Source organism: Arvicola amphibius, chromosome 6 (genome assembly GCF_903992535.2).
Source record: "Arvicola amphibius chromosome 6, mArvAmp1.2, whole genome shotgun sequence".
NCBI classification, from domain to species: Eukaryota; Metazoa; Chordata; class Mammalia; order Rodentia; family Cricetidae; genus Arvicola; species Arvicola amphibius.
Window position 1 is genome coordinate 7814983 of NC_052052.2, and position 26792 is coordinate 7841774.

Here is a 26792-nt window from a genome sequence, read left to right on the forward strand (position 1 = left end):
GCATACACATGTGTATGTTGCTGGGGATGGAATCCACTGCTTCATGCATGCTTGGCAAATGCTCTATCCCTGAGCTATCGCCCAGCCACAGTGCAGTTTTCCAGTTAGCACGAAGCGCCTACAGAGGATAAATACTTTTTATTGTAAATATTTCTACGGTCTTCAGATCAATTTTGATCCCAGAGGGAATAATTTAGAAGTCACTAGTAAATATGGAGATTTTGGAAAGAAACTGATGATATTGCTAAACCAAGCAGCTGATACCCAGAAGAGTATGTGCTCCCCGAAAGACACGGGCACCAGCAGGAACACCCCTGTACTAGCTAGCCACTTCTTTCATACATTTTCTGTTTGTCTTTTAGAAAGGTTTCTGGTAATATAATAGAATGTTATCTAGATATTTCCAATAAAAACAAGTCTAAATTCCTAGTAGAGGAATAGTCAGGGACGGAAGACACAAAGAAGCTTGGGTACAAATAACGCAAGGGAAGACAGAGTTTCAGAGAAAACCACGTGCCCAGACGTTTAGAATAACAGACAAGGGAGAGACTGTCAGAGAGCTGTGGCCCCGGTGCCACTCGAAACAAGGGCACCACTGGAAGTGGTGCTCAACTCAAAGTCTCAACTGGCGCCTCTGCTGCCCTGGGATTCATAAAGGAAAGCACAGGCTCCTTGGGCCTCTGTCAGACTTCAGGTATTCCAGGGGCCTAGCTGTGACTATGAGAACATGGGAGAACACAAACAGGGCTCCTCGTGCTGAGAACCGAGGGGCTGGGAGACAGTGCCGGCCCTTCCTCACCTTGTACCAGCTGCGGTCATGCTCCGTGGCGGCACTGTAGTACTGCAGCACCTTGGGGATGGTGCTCTCATTGATGCCCTGAAGGTTCAGCTGCCACTCCCCAAGTTTCAGGAAACACCTGAAAACAGAGAAGCAAGACCTATGTTGTTCCCTCCCATCAAAGGCCCGGAAGGAGAGGAGCAGATGCTAGGGTGCCCTACAGACTTCTGACATTTACTCTTGCTCTCAAGAGGCAACTGATGGATGTTCAAGCCCGTGAAAGGAAGGGGAGGGGAGGTCTATAGAAATCTTGGAGGTGTCTTTTCTTCAGATCTGTGCATTCCAATGACAGCATAAACCAGATCCCAGGTAGAGGTGTTCCTGCAGGACACTATAAGCAGCTTTGTGCAGGACAGTTGTTCACTACTTTTTTCTCATTGATATTTTTCCTCCTCCTTCTCCTCCCCTCCATTCCAGATGGTGATGGTACTAATGCTAGCACCTGCTGATTGCTACTCAAATCTAGGAACTGCTCTCTGTCCTTGATACTGGGCTCCTGCACCTCACATCACCCTAGGAGATAGGTGTTCTTACTGCTCCTTTACACAGGCACAGAGAGACTAACTTACCCGGAGTCAGGGCTATCTACACTTTGAATCAGTAATATAGGTGCCATTTTAAAACAAGAAGCCTGGGTCAGTGAGCTGGCTCAGTGGGTAAAGACCTCTGCCACCAACCCTGATGACCTGAGTTTGATCCCTGGAACTCCTATGGTAGAGGAGAGAGCTGATTTCTGTCAGATGTCCTCTGATCTCCACATGCATTCTGTGACTTGAGAGTACACACGTACACACACACACACACACACACACACACACACAAAATTAAAAAATGTGTTTAGAAATAAGGTACTGAACCCCACAGCTGGACAGCAGCTGGAGGTTATCACGAGTGCTCTTGCTGCCAGAGCCCTGGGAAGTAAGGGGCAGAGACTGCAGCAGATGAGCTGACGGCTGCCTGGGATCCTCTGCAGAAAACTGAGGGATGTCAACAACAAGCTACTCCAGGCGGGGCTCACCTGGCCATAAGCTTGTGCAGCTCCTGCTTGTGCTGCTGGTCCTCAGTGGCAATGGCATGCTGAGCCTGCTGCTGCATGGTCTGGACAAAATGCTGCATGTGCTGGAAAGCATCGATCTGTGTAGGACAAAGGCAGAGAGCCACTTGGCATGTTGTCAAACCTGTCAGGGGACCTAAACCAGCACTTTCCAAAAAGGGTACCCTGAGATACAAGAGTGAGGACCCCACTGGACAGAAAACAGGGTGTGCTGCCTGGAGAGACCTGGGTTATTCCAGAATGTTCATAATTTACTCACATGTTAGCTTTCCCTGCCAACTCTAATTATCCTTTAACAAGTCCTGGGAAACCCACATGCCTGACCAACACAGGTAACAATTCAGATGAAGCAATCCGAAACAAGAGCATGCTTCACTAACAAAGTATTGCCCCACGGGAAATCAGGACGATGGGAACAGTTTCCAGCTAGTAAATCTTGGCATGGATGTAAAACACTACGACACTTGGAGTCTTCGCCACTACAGATCAGCTACAAGCCCAAACCCACATGAAAACAGAGAAGACCCTCATGCACCCAAGTGGAGGAGAGAAGTCATCATCCAGACAGGCCACTAAGTGGGCAGTGGCGTGGGAGAGTCTTTACAGCATCCTCCAGCCATCAGGTCTGGGATCTGACAGGAGGCAAGCAGTGGGCATCTGAGGAACAGACAGCTATGCTGAGCAGGAGCAGTGCAGGCCAGCCTGCTGCATCCAGACATGCCAGCATCTTGACACACGGGGGCCATAGGATTTTGTTCAGGTTTTGTTTGGTGGTGCCGGGCAAGTGCTGCCGCCATGGAGCTGTAGCCCCAGCAAGCGCTTCTAGCACAGGTAGACTGTGTAAACATGTAAAGTATAAATTAAAAAGAGATGAAGCCTAAACCCACTAACAGGGAGAACAGCGTGAGGATGCTGCCAAGGTTTTAAATGCTTCTCTACAGAGGGAAGGGGACCCAACGCATCAAGAAGCATTAGTGGGCGGTGGTGGCACACACCTTTAGTCCCAGCACGCGGGAGGCAGAGGCAGGCAGATCTCTAAGTTTGAGGCCAACAAACAACAAACAAAAGCATTAGGTCTTCTTATAGTAAGTCATGTAAAATTCTGATCTTTCCTATAACAGAAATACGCCACGATGTAAAAATGACCTGGATGGAAAGCAAAGCTCTCTGGCTAGGGGTAAGGCTAAACCTACATACTTTTAAATGTAAGAAATCAATTACTATATATAGTATATATATATATTCGCTGGAGTTTTAGAGCCTGTCCTGGAACTTGCTCTTGTAGACCTGGCTGGCCTCAAACTCACAGAGACACGCCTGCCTCCCAACTGCAGGGATTAAAGGCGTGCACCACCACCCCCTGGCCTGTTTAGTTTTTTTTTTTTTGTTTGAGGCAGGGTTTCTCTATACAGTCCTGGCACTCACTCTGAAGACTAGGTTGGCCTCAAGCCCACAGAGATCCACTTGCCTCTGCCTTCCACTTGCTGGGATTAATGGAATGTGCCACCGTGCCTTGCTTGAAATAGTGTTTTAAAGTCATGCATGGTGGCATACACTTCTAATCATTTGGGAGACTGAGTCAGGAGGACGTAGGGACCAGAGGAGGAGGCAAAGGAACAGCACAGTGAGCAGGTAGACCACAGCAGGGCTAGGAAATTCTGCTCCGACAGAACTATGGTGCTGGGGGCCGGGAAGCCGGCTCAGTGGTTAAGAGCACTAGTTGCTCTTGCAGAGGACCTGGGTTTAGGTACCAGTACCTATATGATAGCTCACAATCACTTATAACTCCAGTCCCAGGGGATCCAAAATTCTCTTCTGACCTCTGCAGGCACTAGGCATACATGTGGTGCACAAACATGCAGGCAAACACTTATAAACAAATAAAAATTGTGATGCTGACAATCGGGCTCACACATGCCAAACATATGTTCTGTTCTCCAGTTATACCTTTAGTCCATTTTTCTTTCTCTTCTTTTTTTTTAAAGATTTTATTTATTATGTATACAATACAGTGTGCCGCCTCCATGTATGACTGTATGCCAGAAGAGGGTACCAGATCTCATTATAGATGGTTGTGAGTCACCATGTGGTTGCTGGGAATTGAACTCAGGACCTCTGGAAGAACAGTCAGCATCCTTAACCTCTGAGCCATCTCTCTAGCCCTCTTTCTTTCTCTTCTTGAGACAGGGTTTCTATGCATAGCTCTGGATGTTATGAAATTCACTCTGTAACCAGGCTGGCCTTGAACTTAGAGAGCTGTCCTGAATGCTAAGATTAAGGGTGTGTGCCCTCAAGAGCTGGCCCAGGCTCACTCACCATCCTCAAGAGCTCGCCAAGCAGCAGGAACTACAGGCTCACTCAGTGTCCTTATAAGCACGCCCAGCAGGAACTACACCAGGACAGCTCACTCAGTGTTCTCAAGAGCTCGCCCAGCAGGAACTACACCAGGCGTTTTGGTGCCAGGTGTTCAGAGCCCTCATGCTGTACGTCACAAGTGATCTGGATAGTTTAAACCTTTTATTTTATTTTTTTTGGGGGGGAGGGTTCAAGACTGGGTTTCTCTGTGTAGCTCTGGCTGTCCTGGGACTCTGTAGACCAGGTTGGCCTCAAACTCACAGAGATCTGTCTGCGTGAGTGTCTGGATTAAATGCATGCACCACCACAGCTTTTTGGCAGTTTAAAGTCTTTGTGGTAGGCTTACCAAGGGGTTAAAGGAGAACAAACTGGCAGGACAGTGTGGCTGGGTATCAGTGTGGGTGGGAAGTTCCATCTAAGTTTATGAGCACAAGTGAATCCACCGTCTTCCTGCTTTCCAGGGCAAGAAAGAGGAAACATTCTACTTAAAATTTCCATTTTTTTTTTTTTTCAGAAGTAAGGAGGCAGAAAGCAATTTCTTCTCTTTGGAAAATGAAGTAGCAGTCCATGCGAGGAAGAGCTGGTCTCTCAGGCCCATAGAGGGAGGCTGGGTACTGTGCTCCAGCTCTTCAGCCCCACACCTGGGTGGCTTAGGGGCAGGGATGAATCCTCACAGCTGAACAGCCTGTCTCTCGAGTCTACTGCGCATCTTAGCTAGGAACACAGGTATACACCTATCTGATGCCTTCCTGCAGGGCAGACTTGCTAGTCCCAACTTTGTCTTTGGAAAGACAGACAGAGAGACAGGAGCGTGGTGAGAGGGCGGAGGAGGGAGACTCCAGTGTCAGCGCAGCAGCACAGTTAGGAAATCCTGTGATTCTGTGATGTCACCAGCGCTCATCATTCTTCAAATAGGTTTCTAAATCTTGAACTTCATCTGACACAGAAATGAATACTTAACATTGGTGTGGACTTTGGTTTATTGATAGAAATTTAAGGTCAATTTTATTATATGTCTATTTCTATTCTTGTTTAAGATATTATGTTTATATAGCTCAAATAAATATATAATGTGTAATTAAAAATTATGGGTTAACAGATAGTCATCTATAATAGTCAAGCTTGTAGTCATGTTAGTTAGGTTTTCTAGATATACAGAGATAGATCTCAGACAAACAGGTATTCTTCAAACCTTTCAAAGACCTACAGAATACAGCATTTAAAATGTTTTAAGAACTTAGACTTTTCTGGACAGTGAGATATGTCTGCTGCTGGCAGCACCAATTATTTCAAGGGGAAGATGGGCACTGAAGAAGCTCCTCATGGAGTCTGCTAGCTATTTGAGTAAGAGACAGCTCTTGCCTGGACTGCTTGATTGGTATGCTGTATAAACTAGACATGCAGGATCCACAGAAAAATGATTGCTGAACTTGCCTAAAGAAGGCGAGACAGTCCTCTAGGGATCCTCCTTCATGAAAGAGTCTGCCAGATATTCTTCAGGACACAGAAGAAAGTGACTGACAAACTGCCAATTTATGTGAAACAGTCTTTCAAATTTCCTGCTTTAGGGAAAAGTCTGCCAGATACTAAGGGCCTGTGGGCTGAAGATGGATGCCTTAACATTATAAAACTTTGGGTGACTGTCCAGGCAGTGAGATGTCTCTGTCAATTTTAGAGTTTTGGAAGTTGCTTACAAAGCCCTTCCAGTTTACTTAGGTAATATTGTATCCTTCTGGGGTCTTTGATGGAGTTGAAGACAGATAGTTATAGTTTTCCTTAGTTATGATAAAAGATAAATTAGATATAAATCTTTAGACTCACAACGATAAAACAGATGATAGAATTATTTTGAATTTTTCCAGATACAAATAGACTAAATATTATAACTGTAATTCTTGCTTGATACCTGTTTTGTTACATGTAATGTTATCATGTTAAAGTTAAAGCCTTCCTTTTTATTTAGACAGAAAAAGGGAGATGATGTGGAATTTCCCTCTGTATGCTGTGAATATGTTTTATTACCATTGATTCATAAAGAAGTTACTTTGGCCTATGACAGGACAGAATAGAGCTAGGTGGGAAAATGAAATTGAATGCAGGGAGAAAGAAGGCGGAGTCAGGCAGATGCCATGTAGCTGTTGAAGGAGAAAGACACCAGAAACTTATCATGAGGACACAGCCTCATGGTGTAGAAAGATTAATAGAAATGGGTTAAGATAACAGCTAGCTAGAAAGATGCCTAAGCTGTTGGCCAGTGTTGTAATTAATACAATTTCTATGTGATTATTTGGCAATTGGGAAATGAATGAGCAGTCTCTGCTTAACACTCACCAGAATTTGTGCGACTCAGAAAATCTGTATGCTGTGGATAATCTGGCCATTAGCAGAGGGCAAGGCCCAGTTAAAGTGCAGGTACTTTGCTACTGACTTCATTCACTCAAGGTCATCCAAGTCAACCTCCTTAGGGAGCACTACAAGACTGCAGCGGGGAGAGAAGGTTGAGTTCTCTCCCTTAGGGAGCACTCCAAGACCACAGCGGGGAGAAACGGTTGAGTTCTCTCCCTTAGGGAGCACTCCAAGACTGCAACGGGGAGAGAAGGTTGAGTTCTCTCCCTTAGGGAGCACTCCAAGACTGCAGCAAGGAGAGAAGGTTGAGTTCTCTCCCTTAGGGAGCACTCCAAGACTGCAACGGGGAGAGAAGGTTGAGTTCTCTCCTTCAGGGAGCACTCCAAGACTGCAACGGGGAGAGAAGGTTGAGTTCTCTCCCTTAGGGAGAACTACAAGACTGCAGTGGGGACAGAAGGCTGAGTTCTCTCCTATAGGAAAGGATGACAGGGACCCAAGCCCAGTCTTGTCTCTGAGGCCTGTATTTTGTAAATCGCCATCATCATCCAGAGATTGTTTCAAAACAAAACCCAAGACTTGTCTGTTTCCCAAGGACTTGTCTGCAAACAAGGAGGAATTCTAGGCTGGCATCAGGGAGATCTTCCCTCCTGGCATGCTGACACACTGGAGCCCCAACTGATGACAGGAAAGGAGACCAGAAGTCCGAGAGAGAAACCCAGCTGGTCTTTAAAAACACTAGTCCGTGACTGCACAAACACAGGACTTGGTGCCAATGTCAGCCTTCTCTTGCAGGGCAGCACTCTTCAGATCCCAACCACTACCACTGCGACTACAGGCATCATTGACCAAAGTACAGACGTCTCTCTCTGACTGGGACTCGCGCTGTAAAACCGGAAGAAGCTCTACACTCCTTAGGTATGGCAAGGACACTGATTCCTTCTGGCAGGGGTGGGTGGGGAACAAACCTTGCGAGCACTCTTCCACATGTTTTTCATGTAGGCATAGGTCACTTGAGGGTGAACTGTTGGCAGAGGATGGTCAAGTTGCCGAGACGGATCAACTCCCAAGAGCAACACTAAGGTTTTATGAGCAAGAGCCTTAAAAACAAGAGGGTGAGTTACAAACAGAACTAGGCAGGGCACCACCCCTGGGGTAGGGGTTACTCACCAGTCTGCCGCTCTTGCCACACAGGCTTGCGTACTTGAGCCAGGTTCTCATGTCCTCATGAGGGTTGACCACAAGGGACCGCACCATGAGGATTTTCTGCCAGTCTTCCACTATACGCTGGCAGCCCTGGAATGTTCAGAAACGAGAGTTAGACCTGTCTCTGCTCCACCTGAACCCCATAGCAGCAGTCATGTCTGCTCCCTGTGAATGCATTGCTTGCTTCCCAGGGACTTGTCAACAAGCAGAGGAGCAGTGGGGTGTGGTGCCTGGAGCTGTGTCCTGGCTGTAATTATTGTGACTTTGGAAAAGTTATTTAACCTTTCTGACCATCCTGTGAATTGGAATGAAGATAGTATTAACTTCACAGGACTGTGGTAAAGGGTAAATTAAATTAAATTTCTTTGTGGGTTGTAAATAATTTTTTTTCATTTGTATGTACACAGGCATGCACAAACCACTTCATGCATGTGGAGGTCAGAGGACAGTTTGTGGGAAACCATTATCTATCCACCATGTGGATTCTGAGAACTGAATTCAGGCAGACAGACATGGCAGAAAGCACTTTTTATTTGTTAAGCCCATCTTGCTGTCTCCAATGGGGAGGGAGGGAGGGAGGGAGGGAGGGAGGGAGGGAGGGAGGGAGAGAAAGGCAGAGGCGGAGGCGGAGGCAGAGGCAGGAGGATCTCTGTGAGTCTGAGACTGGTCTACACATCAAGTTTCAGGCTAGCTGGAGCTACATAGTAAGACCCTGTCTCAAAAATCAAATAAACAGGGGCTGGAAAGAAGTTTAGTGGTTAAGAGCAAAGGCTGCTCTTTAGAGGACCTAAGTTCAATTCCCAGTACCCACACAGCAGCTCACAACTGTCTATCCAGGGGAATTGACACCCTCTTCTGGCATCCACAGGAACTAGCACATATATGGTACACAGACATGCATGCAGATAAAACACTCATATTCACAAAATTAACAAACAAATGCCCGCTCCCCCAAACCAAAAGAAACAAAACATAAGAAAGAAAGAGCTGAATTTACTTCCATGTAGATTCTTTATAATTAGAAGGAAACCAAGTAACTTAAATTATTATCACAGGGGTTAAGCTGTCTTTTTCCGCCTTAGCACATGCGCTCGCTGTGGTGTGCATGTGTGCAAGTCAGAGGACAGCTTGAGAGAGCCAGCTGTTTTCTCCATCTGCCATGAAGGTCTCAGGGGATCAAACTCAGGACACCAGACTTGGCAGCAAGCACCTTCATCACTGAGCCATCATCCCAGCCTACGCTGATTTTGTACCAAATGATTGCTAGGTGTTAAGTGAACTTTCCCATTCTTGCTGATAAAAAGCCTCTCTCAGGAGGGAGATGTGTTCCTGAGATCTGCCACCTTATGTGTGAACTTCACAAACCCAAAACCTAGTGACAATGATCTCTGGTTTCTGTACGTAACAGAAGAAAGGTGCACACTGGGCCTGACCTGGGAACCTGAGGCAAAAAGACACGGAGCTAAGGCTGACCCCCTCAACTGCCTCGTGGCAAATAGTGGTTTTAAGGATCTGAAATGACTTGACCACGAACGTGGCAGCTCTCCAGCCCCGGCAGCTCACTGAGTTCTGACTGCATGCCACCTTCCAGAGCCAAGTTTCCAGCAGGGCAACTCTATTTCCAGCTTCAGGGAGCAGCTTCCTAGCCTATGAGGTTGGCAACAATGACTTGGAAAGTTAGGGAAAAGTACACGGAGTGATTGCTTTGATCACTTCTCACCAACAGCTAGCTTCTCCGCATGCTGTCATTTGGCTCCCTGTAGTCTGGAAAGCAGCTTGCTGTCTGAAGAGAGGACTCAGGAAGATGATGGCAGCGGTAGTGGCAGTGCTCTGAACTCGGCAAAGCCAGCACGAGCCTCTCCTCCCACCCCATTCCCTCAGGCCCCTTTCAATCTGTGTATCTAAGTTCCCCACGTCAGAGCTCCCTGACCTGGAAGCTCCACACCCTATCACAGTCATTTCAAACACCAGGTGTGTCCAAGCCTAGTGGGCAGGGCTTCCCCTGTGGAATTCTTCTTCTGGTGCCCAGGAGACAATTTTCCATCAAAACACTCACCGGGCATTTGTAATTACAAATAAAACATGTAGAGGAGCTGTACGTGCTCACTTCAGAGGCACGAATGACTGTGCCCAGTGCTCTTTCCTGTTCAGTGGAATGTGCCCTGGTGCTTCCTAGACAGGAATGCAGCCTGGAGTCAAAGAGTTTGTCATAGCCTACTGAAAAGCCTGGAGGCATAAGCCTTGACTGGAGAGAGAAGTAGGAATCAGGTGTGGATGTAGCCAAGAAGAAATAGCTTAAAATTGTAGGGAGATTAGTGGTTTCCAGAGCAGTGTGAGCACCCACGTGTGGTTGCCGAGCAGTGCGTGCTCAGGTGTGTGTGGTTCCTGAGAAGTGTGTGCACAGGTGTATGTGTGGTTCCTGGGCAATGTGTTCACAGATGTTGTTTCCAGAGCAGTGGGTGTGCACCCATGTGTGGTTCCCGAGCAGCGTGTGCTCAGGTGTGTGTGTGGTTCCTGAGCAGTGTGCGTTTAGGTGTGTGTGTGGTGCAGGAGATGGAACTCAGGACCTGGGAATGCAGGGAAAGTGCTCTACCACTGACCCACTCCTAGCCAGTTCTTTGTGAGGACCTTTCCCTCTAAATATTCAAGGACTGGGGGATAGGCTGCCCTTTCAGGAGCACGTGAGACCATCTTAGAGGTGGTGCTGGTTCCTTTCTCATGCTGCTATGAACAGAATGCCACACTGAAATGGTGAGGCCGTGGGAACGTCTCTACGAGGTCTGAACAGAAGCGCTAGATGGAGTCTGACTAAAGAGTTGTCACAGTAGGGTTTCTGTCTCAGCATCGAGCAGCGCTGGCGGCCAGTAAGTACACCTAGAGGGCTGGCACTCGGAGAAGTCATTTGGGAGCCAGGAACGATCCGAGCCTGGGTGTATATCCATCCACGTGTGCTAAGTGAAGTGGCACAGAGAGTTGCCCTCCAGGTGACTGCACTGTGTGGAGGCCTCAGCTGGAGCACTGAGAACCAATGACTTGGAGTCTATGATTTCCAAATGGTGATCCTAAGTGTCATTTGCTGAGACACACACCCTTCCGTCTTTAGATAAGCCCCAAAGGAGGCTGCTCCGCTGGTCATGCTCTCACAGCCACAGCTGAGGTTGATTAGCTTTTGAAGGTTCTGCTTAGTAGAGGAGGGGGAGGAGAAAGGAGGTGGGGTGCAGGTTCTCATGCAGGCCGTGTGCAGGTGGGGTGGCAACCGGGGCTGTCTCCAGCTTACCTGCAGTCTCTCCCACCAGATCTGGCGGATGATCTCCCGTCGCTCAGGGACAAGTTTGTACTGGATAACCTCCTCCAGCTCGGACAGCATATGGCAAGAAACCATGGCCTGATGGAAGCAGATCACATTCCAACCTAATTACTGTGCACACAACCTCCAAGCTGGTGAACCTGAACCATTCCTTTTGGTATCAGGGTATCTGCTAACCCCAGAAACAGCAAGTTCTCAGCAACCCGCTGCGTCCTCTTCAGCCCACTCATTAAAGCTCTAGATGCCAACAGCGTGCAGACGAACACTCACCCCGTAGGCTCGGCTGTAGCTCTCCCCTGCCATGGCAGTCAGCTCGGCATCCAGCAGGTCCCTGGCCTTGTCGATGCACTAGAAGAGAAACAAGGAGGCTCTAGGCCGGCGCTCTGCACTTGGGGCGTCACAGAAGTCATTTTGTCTCACTTCAATTCCAGTGATGAAGTAAAACACTCACCACATTAGGACAGAAATTCTCCTTAATCTGGATGGCTAGAGAAGGGCACTACCCAGTGTCTCATCAAAGACAGCAGCACACAGCGCTCACAAGCAGAGGCTCAGGTGACACTCAACAAGCTTGGTGGCGAGGAGGAGGAAGTGTGTGCTATGGACAGAATCACTGCACTCTTGCACGCTAAGGGGACGTCCTTGGGGGCCTGTCCTCTTTTCACTTTCCCTGATAGGTGTGTTGTCACAACTCATTGGGCACGTCAGTGGCTCCAAGGTGGGCATCGCCTCTGGTTTCTAAGCTGCTCCTAGCCTCACAAAGGAGTTCCTCTGCAATGCCCTCCATGGAACTGGGCACCTGTTACTGACCCAGAAGACCTATGGCTGGGATCCTTCAGCGTAGGGATATCACAGGATGCCATTCTGAACCTTCCCTGTGCTATCAATTAAACTCCCTCTTGTGGAGGTTTTTGTTATGTTAGCGTCTCTGAAGTGCTCTGATCATTTCCTGAGCAGCTCGTCCAAGACAGTCTGGTGTTTGACAAGGTAGATATAACCACCTCATTATGCATTCTGCAAATTAGAACAGTGTGTGCTCCTGGATGGCCAGAAAACCCATTTCTCCAGCATAGTGGGGATCACTGGCTCTCTAAATCCTCCATTGGTGAAACTTAAAGCCCCTCTCACTAGAAGGAGAACTTAGGCAAGGTGTTTAAAAGGGTCAACAATGACCCAAAGAACTATTGCCAAAGCAGCTACAATCCACAAGCTGCCCCATATTCCAGGAACACGACACAGCCTCAGCCTACATGTGAATGGTTTCTGAACTCTGCACCAACGCCATTCCCGGAGTTCAGAGACTTGAACATGGCTGAAGTTCAACAGCTTCTTAACACAGACATAGGCGCAGGAACCAAGAAGTCACTCACAGAGATGAGTTGGTCTTCCCTGGTTGGTCTGCATACACATTTTCTTACCTGTTGGGCCAAGGAGAAGAGATCCTGATGTAAGGCCAGCACAGCTCTGTAAAATGCTCCGTCGTGGGTGTCCCGAGGAATCATGCAGGTGTACTCCTCCATGCTGTCCCACTGACCTAGGAGCACAGACACACAGCATCAGGGTGGCCGGCTGGCTGAGCTGGAGGCAGCACTGAGTCCTGTCATTGGTACTTTGATTTAGCCTGATGTACACACAAGTCAACGGGACTTGAGCCCAATGTACCAGATGAGCCCTGCAACCTATTGTGGGGGTTGACTTTAACAAAACCATGTCTGCCTTCTAAGCATTGGCTGATGCCCCAGGCAGTATCATAAAAGACAAGAAGAGGGCCTAACTACAAAGCCAGCACATCAGATGGGCTTAGTGCTGCCCCTCATTAACCCCGAGAACTCCCTCCAACTTCTCCAGGTAAGATAAAATGTAGGGAACACCGCATAGCTCAATGGAATACTGGGAAATTATATTTTTCTCTAAACAGCTGAAAATGGCCATCACGCAATGAGAGGACAGGCTTTGACAAACTGTTTGCCCTTTTCACTGTGGCAGTGTCTCAGCCTCAGGAGGGAGGAGGCTCGGTCACTGTGCAGTGACCTTGTGTCATGTTAGAACGGGGAAGAGGGATGTACTTCCCCTGGTGGGCTGAGCAGGCATCGAATGTCAAGCCTGCCAACGCCATCAGCAGAAAAGATATCAGCCTCATTAGGTGCGAACTGCGGGGCTGTTGTTTTTACAAGGCGTTTTCCAGCATTCCACCCCCAGCTATTGGTTCATCCATTACCAACGCCTCTGGGCAAAAGCAGACAGCAATAGATGACTCCTCAGGAAGCAATTTGTTTTTAAAAGATGTTCTGGACACAGCCCAGAGCTTACAACAGCAAAGCACAGAAACTGTGGATGGGGAAAGGACTCGGGAAAGCTTTGTGCACGCCACATCCTGTCTGTCCTATCTGGTCCCATCAGGAAATGCCAAGCTGGGGGCGAGAGGGATGGCTCAGTGGATAAGAGTTTATACTGCTCTTGCAGAGAACCAGGGTTTGGTTCCCAGAATCTACACTGGGTGTCTCACAACCACCTCCTGTAAATACAGTTCCAGGAGGATGTGAGCCTCTGGCCTCTGTTTGCATGTATTCACATGTCTATACCTACAAACACATATACATAATTAAAAAAATGAAACAAACAAAAAACAAATAAAAAAGAATTGCCATGCCTTAGCTAGGGCTTGGTATCAAAAATCTACATATCTGGCTTGGGCATGGTGGTACACACTTTTAATTCCAACACTGGGGAGGCAGAGGCAGGTGGTGAGTTCCAGGACAGTCAGGGTCATGTGGTAAAACAAAAAAATAAACAAAATAAAAAATCTTTATAATACTCTGGGGATAGCAGGGAGGTTATTGAGTGTCAGGGGGTGAGAACAGATAAAACAAAATGGTTAAAATGTTTGTGATTGTCGGAGAAGGCAGTAGGCACATGGGACATCATTACACTATTCAGTTATACACACGTGGAGAAAGACCCATGTTGTGGGATAACATTTTTGCATGCTGTGAATATGTTTTATTCCCACTGGTTAATAAAATAGCTGATTTGGCTTACAGCAAGGCAGGATAGAGCCAGGCAGAAAATCTAAGCAGAGATACAGGAAGAAAAAAGGCAGAGTCAGGGGAGACACCAACTAGTTGCCAGAGGAGCAAGATGTATTAGAGCACAGGTAAGCCACAAGACATGTTGCAAAATGTAGATTAATAGAAATGGGTTAATTAGCTTGTAAGAGCTAGCTAGTAATAAGCCTGAGCTAATGGGCCAAACAGCTTGTAATTAATATTAAGCCTCTGAGTGATTATTTTAAAAGCGGCTGCTGGACTAGGCAAGACAAAAAAGCCTTTGTTTATAGAGGCTTTATGTGTGTATAAACACTAAAAAATAAAATGAGATGGCAACTACCTTCTCCTATCTGAGACACAGGGAGCATAGGTGGCGCTCTAACAACACATGGATCCTGAGCTGAAAAGGTGTGCAGTGCACACAGAGGGGAAAAGCAAAGGCAAGAGCCAAATGCCAGTCTGGGAATGTGTAGTACTTATAACACAGAAAAATAAAGCAGCACTTTGTTTAGAACAAAGTCAAATTCCACCATGGTATAGAGAAATCTATCCAGTCACCCCTGCTTCCTGTCACAGAGCTCCTAAAACCCTGGGGTTTCCTGTGGGGCAAGACTGTTTTGAACTAGACACAGGGGCGGCAGCACATCCACAGGCTGTACTGCAGCAGTTTCTCTGAGAGAAGAGTCACCTGAGGGATGCTCCTTAGGACTCAGGAAGTTCAGATGTGGGGGGGGGGGGAGAGGGAAGTTTCCATCCTGCTGGCAAGTGCTGAACCTCATGAAGCAAACAAACTCAAAAGCTCCAAGAAGTTCCTGAAACTGATCATACGCACTAGCCCTTCCTCCCCAAGCAGTACAAGCTGACACTCAGACCAGCTGAGCCGCCTTGAAGAGCCGCTCTCCAGCCTGTTCAGTTATCTGCAAGTTGCCAGTGAGTTTCAAGGTTCCAACTTTTATGCTAGTCACCCAGCTGGGGCGGGCTTTCAGTTCTGAACCCTCCCTGAATAGTGTCTGCTCTTGTAAGTGGCCACCCCTTGACCCATTGCTGTAAGGAACCCGTGTGCCTGCTTACTTGTATTCTTTATAACAGACACAGTGAAGTGTCCCCAAGTCCTGAGAGGCTTGCTTACTGCGCTTATGAGGAGCTGTGGGAGCCACGATTTCCAGCAGGTCAGTCAGAAGTGCAAGGCACAGCCTGGCTCGTGCCACTGGTATCTAACATGAGAGCAGCCACATGGGCCTGAGCCCTTGAACTGGAAGGAGTAATATCTTAAGTACATCTCTGATGTGGGATGCCCTTCTGTATATGTGTTGCTTTTATTATTTGATGAATGAAGCTGTTTTGGCCAAAGGCTTGGCAGAGTAAAATCAGACAGATGCCATGTAGCAACCAAAGAAGAAAGACACTGCCAGAACCTTACTGGTAGGCCACAGCCTCTTGGTGATACATAGATTACTAGAAATGGGTTAAGATGTAAGAGATAGCTAGAAAGACGCCTAAGCCATCAGCCAAACAGTGTTGTAATTAAAACAAACAAACAAAAAAACACAAATTACTAAAAATTGGCATCTCAATTTCAGATGCTTTCCCACAAGACCCATCTTTACTCATGTCTAAGGAGTCTGTGGAGATGGACAGACGGACGACATGGCACATAGACACAGATGGCCTTTACATCTCGACAGACTGTTATCCCGTGCACCACTGCAGCTCACTCACTGCCGGGTGCCCACGCGGAAGCCTCACCTAAACCCCACGCTGCTGCAGCGGCCATCCGGGCCATCTTGGCCTGGGTCTCATCGTTCACCAGAGTCCACTTTTCACAGCACTGCTGATGAAGCTGCCCCCTGCAGGAAGAGAACAAGCAGACAAGTTAGCAAAATTTCATGCTACAACACATCAACCTCCTTTGGGTTAGCTGGGGCTGCACAGGAAGTGGTATGATGGGTCTGCCTGGAACTTAGGAGTCTGGAAAGAGAAGGGAACAGGTTGTTTGTGGTTTCTAGGTTCTAGTGCCCATCTCTCAGGTGCAGTGTCTAACTCTGTATGATATAAAATACCCTGAACAGCTGGCGCCTTCATAAATGCTGTGACTTCTGTCCTCTCGGTGCATTCTGGGGTCTTTTCTTATGGCAGGTCTACAGAGAAAGTAATCTGAAAAGAAACATCTGGACATGCATCCTGAGGGCAGAGCTATAGAGAAGGCCCACTTGTGGATGCTGAACAGATGGAACATCTGGAAGACTGTTGAGCCATCTCTCCAGTCTCTTATCTGTCTATTTTTGACATAGTTTTAATGTAGCCCAGGCTGGCCTCAAATTCACTATGTAGCCAAGGATGATCTCGAAATCCTGATCCTCCTGTCTCTACCTCTCAAATTCTGGGATTACTGGCACACACATTATAACCAGCTAGTTACTGAGATAGGATCAGTACTTAAGAAATCCCAATGGGTAAGAGCCCCGGCTGCTTTTCCAGAGAACCTAGATTTGGTTCCCGGTGTCAACGTGGAGGCTCACCGTTATCTGTAACTCTAGTTCCAGGATCCAATGCCTTCTCCTGACCTTTATGGGCAGAAGACATAGATGCAGTGCACATACATACATGCAGAGAAAACATTCATACAAATAAATACCATCTAAATAAATTAAAAAGTTTCAATATACAAAAAGAACAGAGCCACACCAAGAATAAGGATTTCCAATTTGGCGAGCTCAAGCTGACCTACAACTCACTATGTAGCCCAGGATGGCCTCAAACTTGAGACAATTCTCTTGTGCTAGCCTCTCCATTATTGCAGGTGTGAGTCACCATGCCTGACAAGAAGAGGGACCTCCTATTGCCAGTTAATGTGCCCCTTAGTGCCGGGAGTTGTGGCTTGGTGGTAAATTGCCGGCAAGAGTAAATGTCCTGGGCTCAAACCCCAGCTAACAAAGGAGAGCAAGAGAGAAAACACAGCACTGCTGCCTCCACATCCCACTTCTGCACCACGCAAAGGAGAAGGGGGAGCCCGAGTTCACAGGAGCTTCAAGATACAGCTAGGGGCCGGGCAGCAGTGGTGCACGCCTTTAATCCCAGCACTCGGGAGGCAGAGGCAGGCGGATCTCTGAGTTCGAGGCCAGCCTGGTCTACAAGAGCTAGTTCCAGGATAGGTTCCAAAGCTACAGAGAAACCCTGTCTCAAAAAAAACCATTAAAAAAAAGATACAGCTAGGATCCTCTTTCTTGGTGAAGAGGCACCGGAAGCAGAACCAAGGAAAACAGGACAAGTTCCAAGGGGCCCAGGCTGGAAGCTGATGGAACAAAGACCACACTGTTACTAGAGGGCCTAACTTCTTTTTTAAATAAGTAAATAAACAAAAACTTTGACTTATTTGCATTTATTTTTTTGTGGGGGTCAGAGCATAGGAACTGACTGATGCATTTTTATTGGGACGTCTCTGAAGGTAAGAAAGAAAGCTCCATTATCTACACATGATCCTACCAGGCCTAGAGTTCCACTTTTTAAAAAGAATTAAAACATTTAAAAAGATACATTTATTTATTATGTACACAGTGTTCTGCTTGCATGTCTGTCTGCCTGCAGGCCAGAAGAGGGCACCAGGTCTCATTATAGATGGTTGTGAGCCACCATGTAGTTGCTGGGAATTGAACTCAGGGCCTCTGGAAGATCAGCCAGTGCTTTTAACCTCTGAGCCATCTCTCCACCCCCCAAATTATTAATTTTTTATTGTTGTATATTGTTGTATATTCATTGTACAGTGCTGGGCTTCATAAAGACAATTTCTTTGGATTCACATGCTTTGACTATATTCTCCCCAATGAGAATTTTAATACACGTCCATGGTATGTGTGTTAGAAAGAAAGAGAAACAGAGAGAGAGAAGACCATGAGTGAGCACATATGCAGGGTGCATGTGGAAGCTGGAGGCTGATGTTGGGTGTCATCTGATGTTCAAAGTCAAGGTCTCATTGAACCTGGCTCACTTATGGGCTAGTCTGGCTGGCCTCAGAGCTCCAGGGATCTGCCTCTCTGCCTCCTTGCTCAGCTCTTCCCGTGGGTGCTGGGGATCCAAACTCAGGCTCTCATGCTTACATGGCAAGGCCTCCTACTGTAGTGAGGATCGTTGTTTTTGTGCCAGGGGCTGAGGGACTTAGCTTTCCTTTTCAACTAGAGGCAGAAAGAAGCAGGGCAGTGCAGGGGCTGCCACACAAGACACTCCCCCTACAGGGAAACAGGCAAGGATCACCTTGCTCCCTAACAACCGGCACAGACAGGAATGCAGAATGCACTGCAATCGGGAGACTCGGGGTGACAAAAACAAAGAAAACACAGTCCATGGGCAACGGCTAGGCTGAGCCACCTGAGTGAAAGGATGGCCTCCCACGGGTGCTGCACGGCTCCACAGCAGGACGCTGAGCAAACCCTTTCATCTGGAGCACCTCCACTGGCTGGCCTGTGCTCTCCACCCCACTGCATCTGTTCTCAGAGACTCAGAGGCTGTGTGGAGTCTGAGGAGGTGGGTGTTTCCAGGGGGCCACAGTGCTGGAGCCCCATCTCCAGTCGTCACTCAGGAGTCAAATGAGCGTGGAGAAGGGGACATTTGTACGCTCACTGCAGATTCCCCATAGTTTCTGCTGGTGCCTTTGGAGAACACCTGCCACAGGCGGGTTCAGAAAATCCCCTGGCACAGAAAGAAATTCAGAAACTGCACTCTAAACAGAACTGATTAAATAAGTCTTATCAGAAAGCAGCAAATGACCAGGAATTCTGCTTCTTTCATTTCTTTTAAGGTCTCTTTTAGGCTTCTACGTTCTTAAAGCCCTAGATCAGCAATACTAGCCCTTTAGACTTTGTAGGTAATTATAAAACTGGAAAGGACCCAAGAGACTGGAGGTGTGCGGGAGCGAGAACTGGCAGAGAGAGGCCCGTGTCACTCTCTCTCTCAAGAGATCTCAGACTGTGCGCCTTTTGTTTAAGGAGACTGGACAAAAACCACATCTCTGCTTTTCCAAGGTATCCAAGCTGTCCCTGCTTGGTTCAGTCAGGGAAAGTGTCATCTCTGACTGAAGAGGGGGGGCAGGAGGAAGGAAAGAGCACAGGGGAGCTCAGGGAAAGGAGCAGTGGTTTTAAAGAGAGAAAAGGAGCAGGGTCTATGGCAGCTGGAGGAACAAAGAGAGTAGGCTTTGAAGAGAGGGAGCAGGCAGCTCAGACATGACACCTCCATGAGGAAGAATAAATGGGTCAAAGCCACACCACAATGGGCAATTCAGAGGCCACAGGGAAACACTAAAGCATTTCACAACTGATCAGGTCTAAACTTTAGAAGTATTTGCACCTGTTTTATCTTTCTCCTAAGATATGGCTGTAGGACAGCAGAGTTGAAAGTAGAAAAAACAAAATCCTGCTTTGAGTGAACAGGGCTTTCTTTCTTTTTCTTTTTTTTTTTAAATAATTTATTTGAACTTATTTCATGTGCATTGGTGTTAAGGTGTCAGATCCCCTAAAACTGAAGTTACAGACAACTGTGAGCTGCCATGTGGATACTGGGAATTGAACCTGGGTCCTCTGGAAGAGCAACCAGTGCTCTCAACCACCAAGCCATCTCCCCAGCCCAACAGGGCTCATTCTTAACACCCCTTCTTCTTCCAGATCACAGCTGTCCAGCAGAGCGTGCCCTGAGGATGGGAAGTTCTGCATGCACTGCCCGACGAAGGAGTCACAGAGGCTTCTGAGCACTGATGTGTGGCCAGCACGGCTGCGGAGCTGCCTTTGCATCTTACCCAGTTTTCAGAGCTAGGTGTGGTGTGTGGCTATTGTGGCAGGCAGTGAAGTTTAGATACCTGTTGGACTTAAAACACCTTCGGATTTATAAACTAATCAAGCAGATTTGGTAGAATGTGCTTATTCCATTCATTGACAAATGGATGTAAGATATTCACTTATGAAAATAAATAAAACAGTAACTTTCAGTTTCCCTATTTCTGGTTAAATTAGACAATTTTCAAATATTTTTGCTAGCTCATCCATTCATCCATCCACCATTTCTGTGTGCGTGTATAATTTATTTGTATTCATGTGCACACGCAGAGGCCAGAGGCCAAGGTCAGATTTCTTCCTCAGTTGCTCTCCACCTTACTGACTGACTGTGTGGTATATATGCACATGCATGGGTGTGTGCTGTGTGCACACGTGTGTTGAGGTCAGTGAAGGACGCCAGCCATCCTGTGTCACTACTCTCTGCCTTAATTACTTTGAGACAATATTTTTTAGATTAAAAGTTTTTTATATGTATGGGTGTTTTGCTTACATGTATATCTGAGTACTACGTGCATGCCTGGTGCTCACAGAGACCAGAAGAAGATGTCAGATCCCTGGAACTGGAGTTTCAGACAGTTGTGAGCTGCCATGTGGGTGCTGGGAATCAAACCTAGGTCCTCTGGGAGAGCAGCCAGTGCTTTTAACTGCTGAGCCATCTCTCCAGCCCTCCTCATTTTTTTTTAAAACAGGGTCTTACTGTGTAGACCTAGCTGGCTGGAACTTGCTATGAAGACCAGGCTGGCTTCAAACTCACAGAGACCTACCTGTCCCTACCTCCTGAGTGCTGGGATTAAAGGTGTGCGCAACCACACTCAGCCCAACAAGAGCTAATTAGTCATGTCTTTATTTTAAAAAATGTAAGATTTATTTATTCTTATTTTTATATGTACGGGTGTTCTATCTGCATGTTTATGTCTGTGCACCACATGCATGTAGTGCTTGAAGAGGCCAGAAGGGGGCACCAGATCCTCTGGTAAGAGAAGGTTAAACTGCTTTGTGGGCACTGGGAACTGAACTCAGGTTTTACTGCTGGACCATCTCTTCAGCCCCAAGAGCTGATTATTAAAAAAATTAAAGCTATAGAATACAAATTCTTTAGCAGATCAACTGAGGACAGAGGCACAAGAGAGCAGGTGGAGAATGTATGGTGCCAGGGACTGAGCTCTTCTGCGGCAGTATTAGCATAAAGAAAACAACAAAGCTGGGGACAGGGGCGCACACCTGCAATTCCATCACGAGGGTGGGCTGGACAGCAAGTTCCAGGCCAGCGCAGGCTACAGAGCGAGAGTGACTCAAACCACAAAAACTGAACCAACAGAACCAAACCAAACACAACTGTGTGCTGAGGCAGAACAGAGGTAAGAACACAGCAGTTACCATTCCTGGGAGAGCATAAGGGGCAAGAGCAAGAGTCTGAAGACTCTCTGGAGACACGCGCCTCTCCTGGCCACTCAGGTCATCACCCCAGGGCAGCTCACCATTCCCCCAAGGCTTCAAGACAGCGCATGCGGCCCAGCATCAGCTCTGGGTCGTCCTTGTTCGTGTCCATCTTCTTGTCGTAGGCCACAAGAGCATCCTCCCACTCATGCAGTTTCTCATACCAGGTGGCCTGGATCTCCTGCGGAGAGCAAGGGTTTGTGCTTTTGAGTCCACACATGCTTTCCTTGCTATGCTATATTCATACACATACTTCACCAATCTGCATGTCCCAGCCTAGGCTAAAGAACTTACCTGGAGGGAAGTTGTTTGGCAGAGATAGAATTATTTCCTGGGCACACTAATGACAGACCTTGAATCCTGAGATAAACTAAGCACATGGAGGGTTCAGCTCCACCCCATCACCTCCAGTGGTCCCGGAACGCTAGTACACGGGGGGGGGGGGGAGAGGGAGGAGGAAGCCCACAGGGAAAAGTGGGTCCCCCACCTCAGCTCCTGCAATCCAGTCTGCTGCGCCACTGACATCGGGCTGTGTGACAGGCACAGCAGCCCAGTCCACAGCTGGTTCTTTTAGAAGCCCTGATACTCTGCATTCTTAACGCATTTCTAAACCTTCAGGAAATACAATAGAACACTGCTACTTAAAATTCTTTGGACAATCTTCCATCCTACAATCTTCTATCCAACATTCCCTTCTGTGTAGCACTTGGCATGTCTACAGTCAAGGCCAAAGGAGGGATTCCATTATGCTGGCAGGCAGAGTGCCACGCTGGCAGTGAGTAGTGTCCACATAAGTAAAAGTCACGGTCTGAAGTTCCAGACCAGAATGATCAGTAGACTGTTTTATGTGTTTTCTGTCTGCCTTTGAGTTTCTTCATCAGCTCAGTAGGAGACTATTTCTGCACCAGGCCAGGCTATTGCTCTCCAGAGGGTCCTTAAACAACAACACGACTCTGAGGTGGAATTTGTAGATCACACATGCAGGACCCACATCAGTTTCTCCTGTTCCCTCCTCCCCTTTCTGGATAAAATTGATGTTTTTGCGCAGATACAGAAGAGACCACTCATCTGTTGTTGAGTGGCCTCAAAGAACATCTTCCTGCTGAAACAGGACGAGAAGTCATTGTACTGTGTAGTGTTGACTGCACTTCCCTCCCAATATCCCCTGCTCCAACTAACGCCACACTAGCCTTCACCCCAGTGCCATAGGGTTTGCTGAGATCAGCCCATTTGTGGAAGGTAAACTCGGCTTCATCGTGCATGCCTAGAATATCGTTTCTATTTGCCTGCATATGAAAGAGACTCAGAGAAGAATGACTAGAGCGTAGTGGAACGCTCTAGGGTGAAGGGCAGCACAGATAAATGTCCACACAAAGAGCCAGTGACTAATGCGTGGCTCACACTCAGTGAACCAGCAGAAGGCAGAGAGCAGCATATGGAGCAGGTCAAACAGGGGGCAGGACATTTTGAATTGCAAGGGGCTGCAGAAACTATAAGGTTTAAGTAATGAATCACACAAAGTTCTAATGAGATTCCTGTTACATAAATTGTGCTGAGAAAGCACAGGCTCTGCCAAGAAAAAGCAAACCATTGTTAAGCTTAATATGATTCAGCTACCTAAATATAACAGAAAATCCACCACGGTTTAGCAATAATCCTAAGCTAATGGTCACCTTTAGAACCTGAAGATGGAGAGACTTTCATTTATGGCTGCCAGTCTGAGCAGTGGAGTACGAGCCATCTGTTGGCAGATCACCTGAACACATGGACAAAGAGCACTTGTTTCAATCAGGCTTATGGGGGACCAAGCTCTAGGGTATTGCGGCTGAGTACAGCCTGGCCTGGGAAATACACCATGTGCCTTCTGCCTTCTACAAACAAGGACCGGCAAAGACAGATGAAGATATAGTCTCTGCATTTTGTCATCATCTGGAGAGATGCGGTCCTTAGTCTGTTTACTTTGCTTAAGATGGTGAAAGACGGCCTGAAGTTCAGTCCAACGTTCTAAGTGAGGCGGAGTGCCAGAGCATCAAAAAGAAGTCCTGCCTCTTGAATAAGGAAACCAAGTAAGTGACTTATGCAATTAATAAAAGGTTTTGCATCAAATATATGGATCCAGAGTTTCCTGGCCTTCCAGGGTCCCAGTTTAAACTGATTAATATAGTGCTTTGTAAATTCAGGGATTGACAAAGCGCCTTCTCAAACTGCAAGAAGTCAGGGGGATGATCTGTGTATGACAGGCAAGGGTGGTGGCAGAGAAGCAGTTATGTATGTAATAATGAAAGAGAAAGTCCCTTGGCATCAGAGAGTAAGAGGATGCACTTTATCTTCCTCTTGGGGAACAGGCACGAAAGCTGCCACAGATGACACACAGGTGATAAGCCAGGTTGATTGGCAGTCCTGGTGCCCACTTCCCTGGTTCAAATCCTGGTCCTGCTGTGTACCTGCTCTGTTAGCTCAGACAGGTGTTGATCGTGCTGGGTCCACAGTCCCCTCCCTTGAGAAAGAGGGTAATGGCACTACCCACTTCATGGTATCCGTGTGAAAACGGAGCCAAATGAAGCATGTGGAGCAATCATCACACATTACATGCTAAGAGTTACACCAATCGCCACTGCTGATTAGACCGTGCGCCCTGCTCCCCCACCTCCATTCCATATGAATGCATTCCATCCTGCATTGTCCCTTCGTCCTTGAGATACAGGCAAGTTGGCATTTAGATCCTCACAGATTAAGCAAAAAGTTCACAGAAATGGAAAGTAACTTTTTCAAGGTGGCAGCCGAGTGCCTCTGTAGCCAGGTCTCTACTTCTTGTCTTTCTAGAAGGAATGAGAAGGCACTTACCAGCTCTCCAAAGTGTTTCATGGCATATTCTAACACACCAGAAGCTGCCTCAGGCTGTTGTAGCTTATTGTTAATGCTGAGGAAACAAAAGGAAGACATAGTTACACGCATGCACTGGGCAAAATGGCTCATTTGCATCATGAGGATGAGGTCTCACGATGCAAATGTGTGATGACAGACACTGGGATCCGCCACCTATCACCACCCAGAAAGCCAAGCTTGAATGACTTTATCTGAGAAAAGGGTTTTGATTTCCTGCCCCCAGTCTGAGGGGCAGAAAAGGCTAGGATCTGTTATTCTGGCCTGTTTTCTAGACAGCGGAGACTGCTTTTCTCCCAGGGGCTGTCTGGCAAGCAGTGCATGTCCAAAGCCTCATGCACACTAGGCATGTTTTACTACTGAGCTATGTTCTCAGTCACACATTTAAATATTTTTAAATTAGGGCTGAAAAGATGGCTTAGTGGTTAAAAACACTTGCTGTTTTTAATGAGGATCCAGGTTTAGTTCTCAGCACCCACAGGGATGGCTCACCACTGCCTGCAGTTCAAGTTCTAGGGGATCTCACACCCTCATCTGGCCTCTATGCATATTGCACAAACATAGTGCACAGATAGGCAAATAGTCATTGACAGAAAAGTAATTTTAAAAAAACGGCAAAATTCCCATGCCTTCCACTCATGCTCAGTGCTCATCTGCCAGAGGCCACTATCTGCAAATCCACAGGCTTCTTTGGCTGCTCTTCAGGACAACTCCCTCCCTCTGCAGTAACTCTCGTGGGAGCGGAGTTTCTAGTGCAGGCCACCAGCATATAGATGCTTTTCACTGGGCTCTGCTTAGTAAAGTCACCTTCAGGAGGTGTGGGCCCAGCTGACAGGAGGTCTGTGGGCTGTGAGCAGTGACACTGGAAGGCCTGGTCCCTGGGGTTGATCAGAGGTGACAAGATGGCCCTGAAAGCAGGAAAACTGTGAGCCTTAGCCCTTCATTCTCAGACTGAGCCAGTGCTACTGGTATGGAAGGGAGGGAGACGGGAAGAGCATTAAGGCGGCAACAACGGTTGTATCCTGTTACTCCTGGGCAAAGCCCAGCATGTGACACACCAAACTGGGAATCTAGACCGACTTAATGAGCACGGCTCTAGTTTACTGCACAGGGTACAAACTGTTTACTCGAGTAGAATTAATTTTTAAGCGGTTTTGGGAATTCCAGGGTTTGGGTTCCATGTGGTAATATGGCAAGAGCTTGCTGTTATAAATAAATAAATATATATATATATATATGTATGTATATATATATATATTTTAATTCTACCACTTTTCTTCCAATAAAACTGAAAGGAACTGCCCAGAAGTCTGACGGACTAGAGAAGTTACCAACATTTGTGAAAGTAATAATCGTATGTCTCATTACAAAGCACATTTCCAACCATCATTCCTTTGGCCTCGCTTCCCTGAGAAAATCAGGAGAGAGGTTAAGATTTGTTCCGTCTTACTAATGAGGACACGGAGCCAAGGACACCAAGCCTAAACTCAGACTGAATCAGGATGTTCCCCCTAAATCCGGGAGCAACTGGATGTCTCTAAGAAGTGGGGAATGGGCTGGCAAGATGGCTAGGTGGAGAAAGGCACTGCCGCCAAGCCTGACAATCTGAGTCTGATCCTCAGGACCCACGTGGTAAAGGAAAGAACGGACTCCTGGAAGCTGTAGGCTTCATGGCAGGTGAGCCCCTAACCTCAGTGGTCTACTCTCATGGGGTAGGGTGAACTGCACTGCTAAGCAACATTATTCGGTACAGCTCTGCCACTATCTAGTTCTTTAACCAAATGGAAGTCTAAGAAAACAGCAAAAAGAAATCCAGTAAACACGGTTCTTCATGTTCTCAATATTCTCCTCAGTGGACTCCTAAAGTGGCCTTGGAGGAGGAAGTCCTGGTAGGAGGAAGTTGTCCTGACAAGGAAGCTAAGTGCTCTTTGCCTAAACCAGAGGGTGCTAACTCTAAACCGACGGGAAAAAATGAAACAAACAAACAAAAACAAAACCACCACACTAGTTTTAGCAACTGTCTTCTAGTCTTGTGCTCTGAACAGATTCTGTTTCAAGAACAAATTATGAACATTACAAATTGCTTTACTCTGAGACTCACTGACATTGTGGTTAAACAAACAAACAAAACCCAAAACCACATAAAAAGCTTTTGCCTAATCCATTCTCCCACTAATTATGCATAAAAGAGAGTTTAACAAGAACAATCAAAACTAGGAAGCCACAATTTGACATCTTTTTTTTTTTTTTTTTTTTTTTGCCATGGTTCAGCAACACTGCCTTGCAAGACAGGCCAACGTAGCACTGTGCATGAAGAACGAGACCGCCTCGTTCCTTAACTCCCTCAGCCATCCAAACAAATCCCTTCCTTCTGCAGTGTATCCCACATGGCGCTCGCAGGCCTCGAGGATGCAGGGGGCTAGCGGGAAGAGCAAGTGGAGCAGGCTGAGGACAGCGGAGGGATCAGGCCTCAAGCAATGGCCATGGAGCTGGGATGCTTCTT

The 26792-nt window shown here is 47.2% G+C and overlaps 1 protein-coding gene across 1 annotated transcript in view; it reads right to left on the minus strand.

Moving 5' to 3' along the window:
• The window catches only part of Mtor (mechanistic target of rapamycin kinase), a 110651-nt gene that overhangs the window by 26069 nt on the left and 57790 nt on the right, over positions 1–26792 (minus strand). The window contains exons 29-38 of the mRNA XM_038333022.1: positions 24251–24326; positions 21448–21587; positions 15897–15997; positions 12522–12637; positions 11374–11451; positions 11074–11181; positions 7761–7886; positions 7559–7690; positions 1857–1972; positions 800–917 (exon numbers count right to left, since the gene is read on the minus strand). Of these exons, the coding sequence (XP_038188950.1) occupies positions 800–917; positions 1857–1972; positions 7559–7690; positions 7761–7886; positions 11074–11181; positions 11374–11451; positions 12522–12637; positions 15897–15997; positions 21448–21587; positions 24251–24326 (1111 nt within the window). The remainder of the gene's footprint in view (positions 1–799; positions 918–1856; positions 1973–7558; positions 7691–7760; positions 7887–11073; positions 11182–11373; positions 11452–12521; positions 12638–15896; positions 15998–21447; positions 21588–24250; positions 24327–26792) is intronic.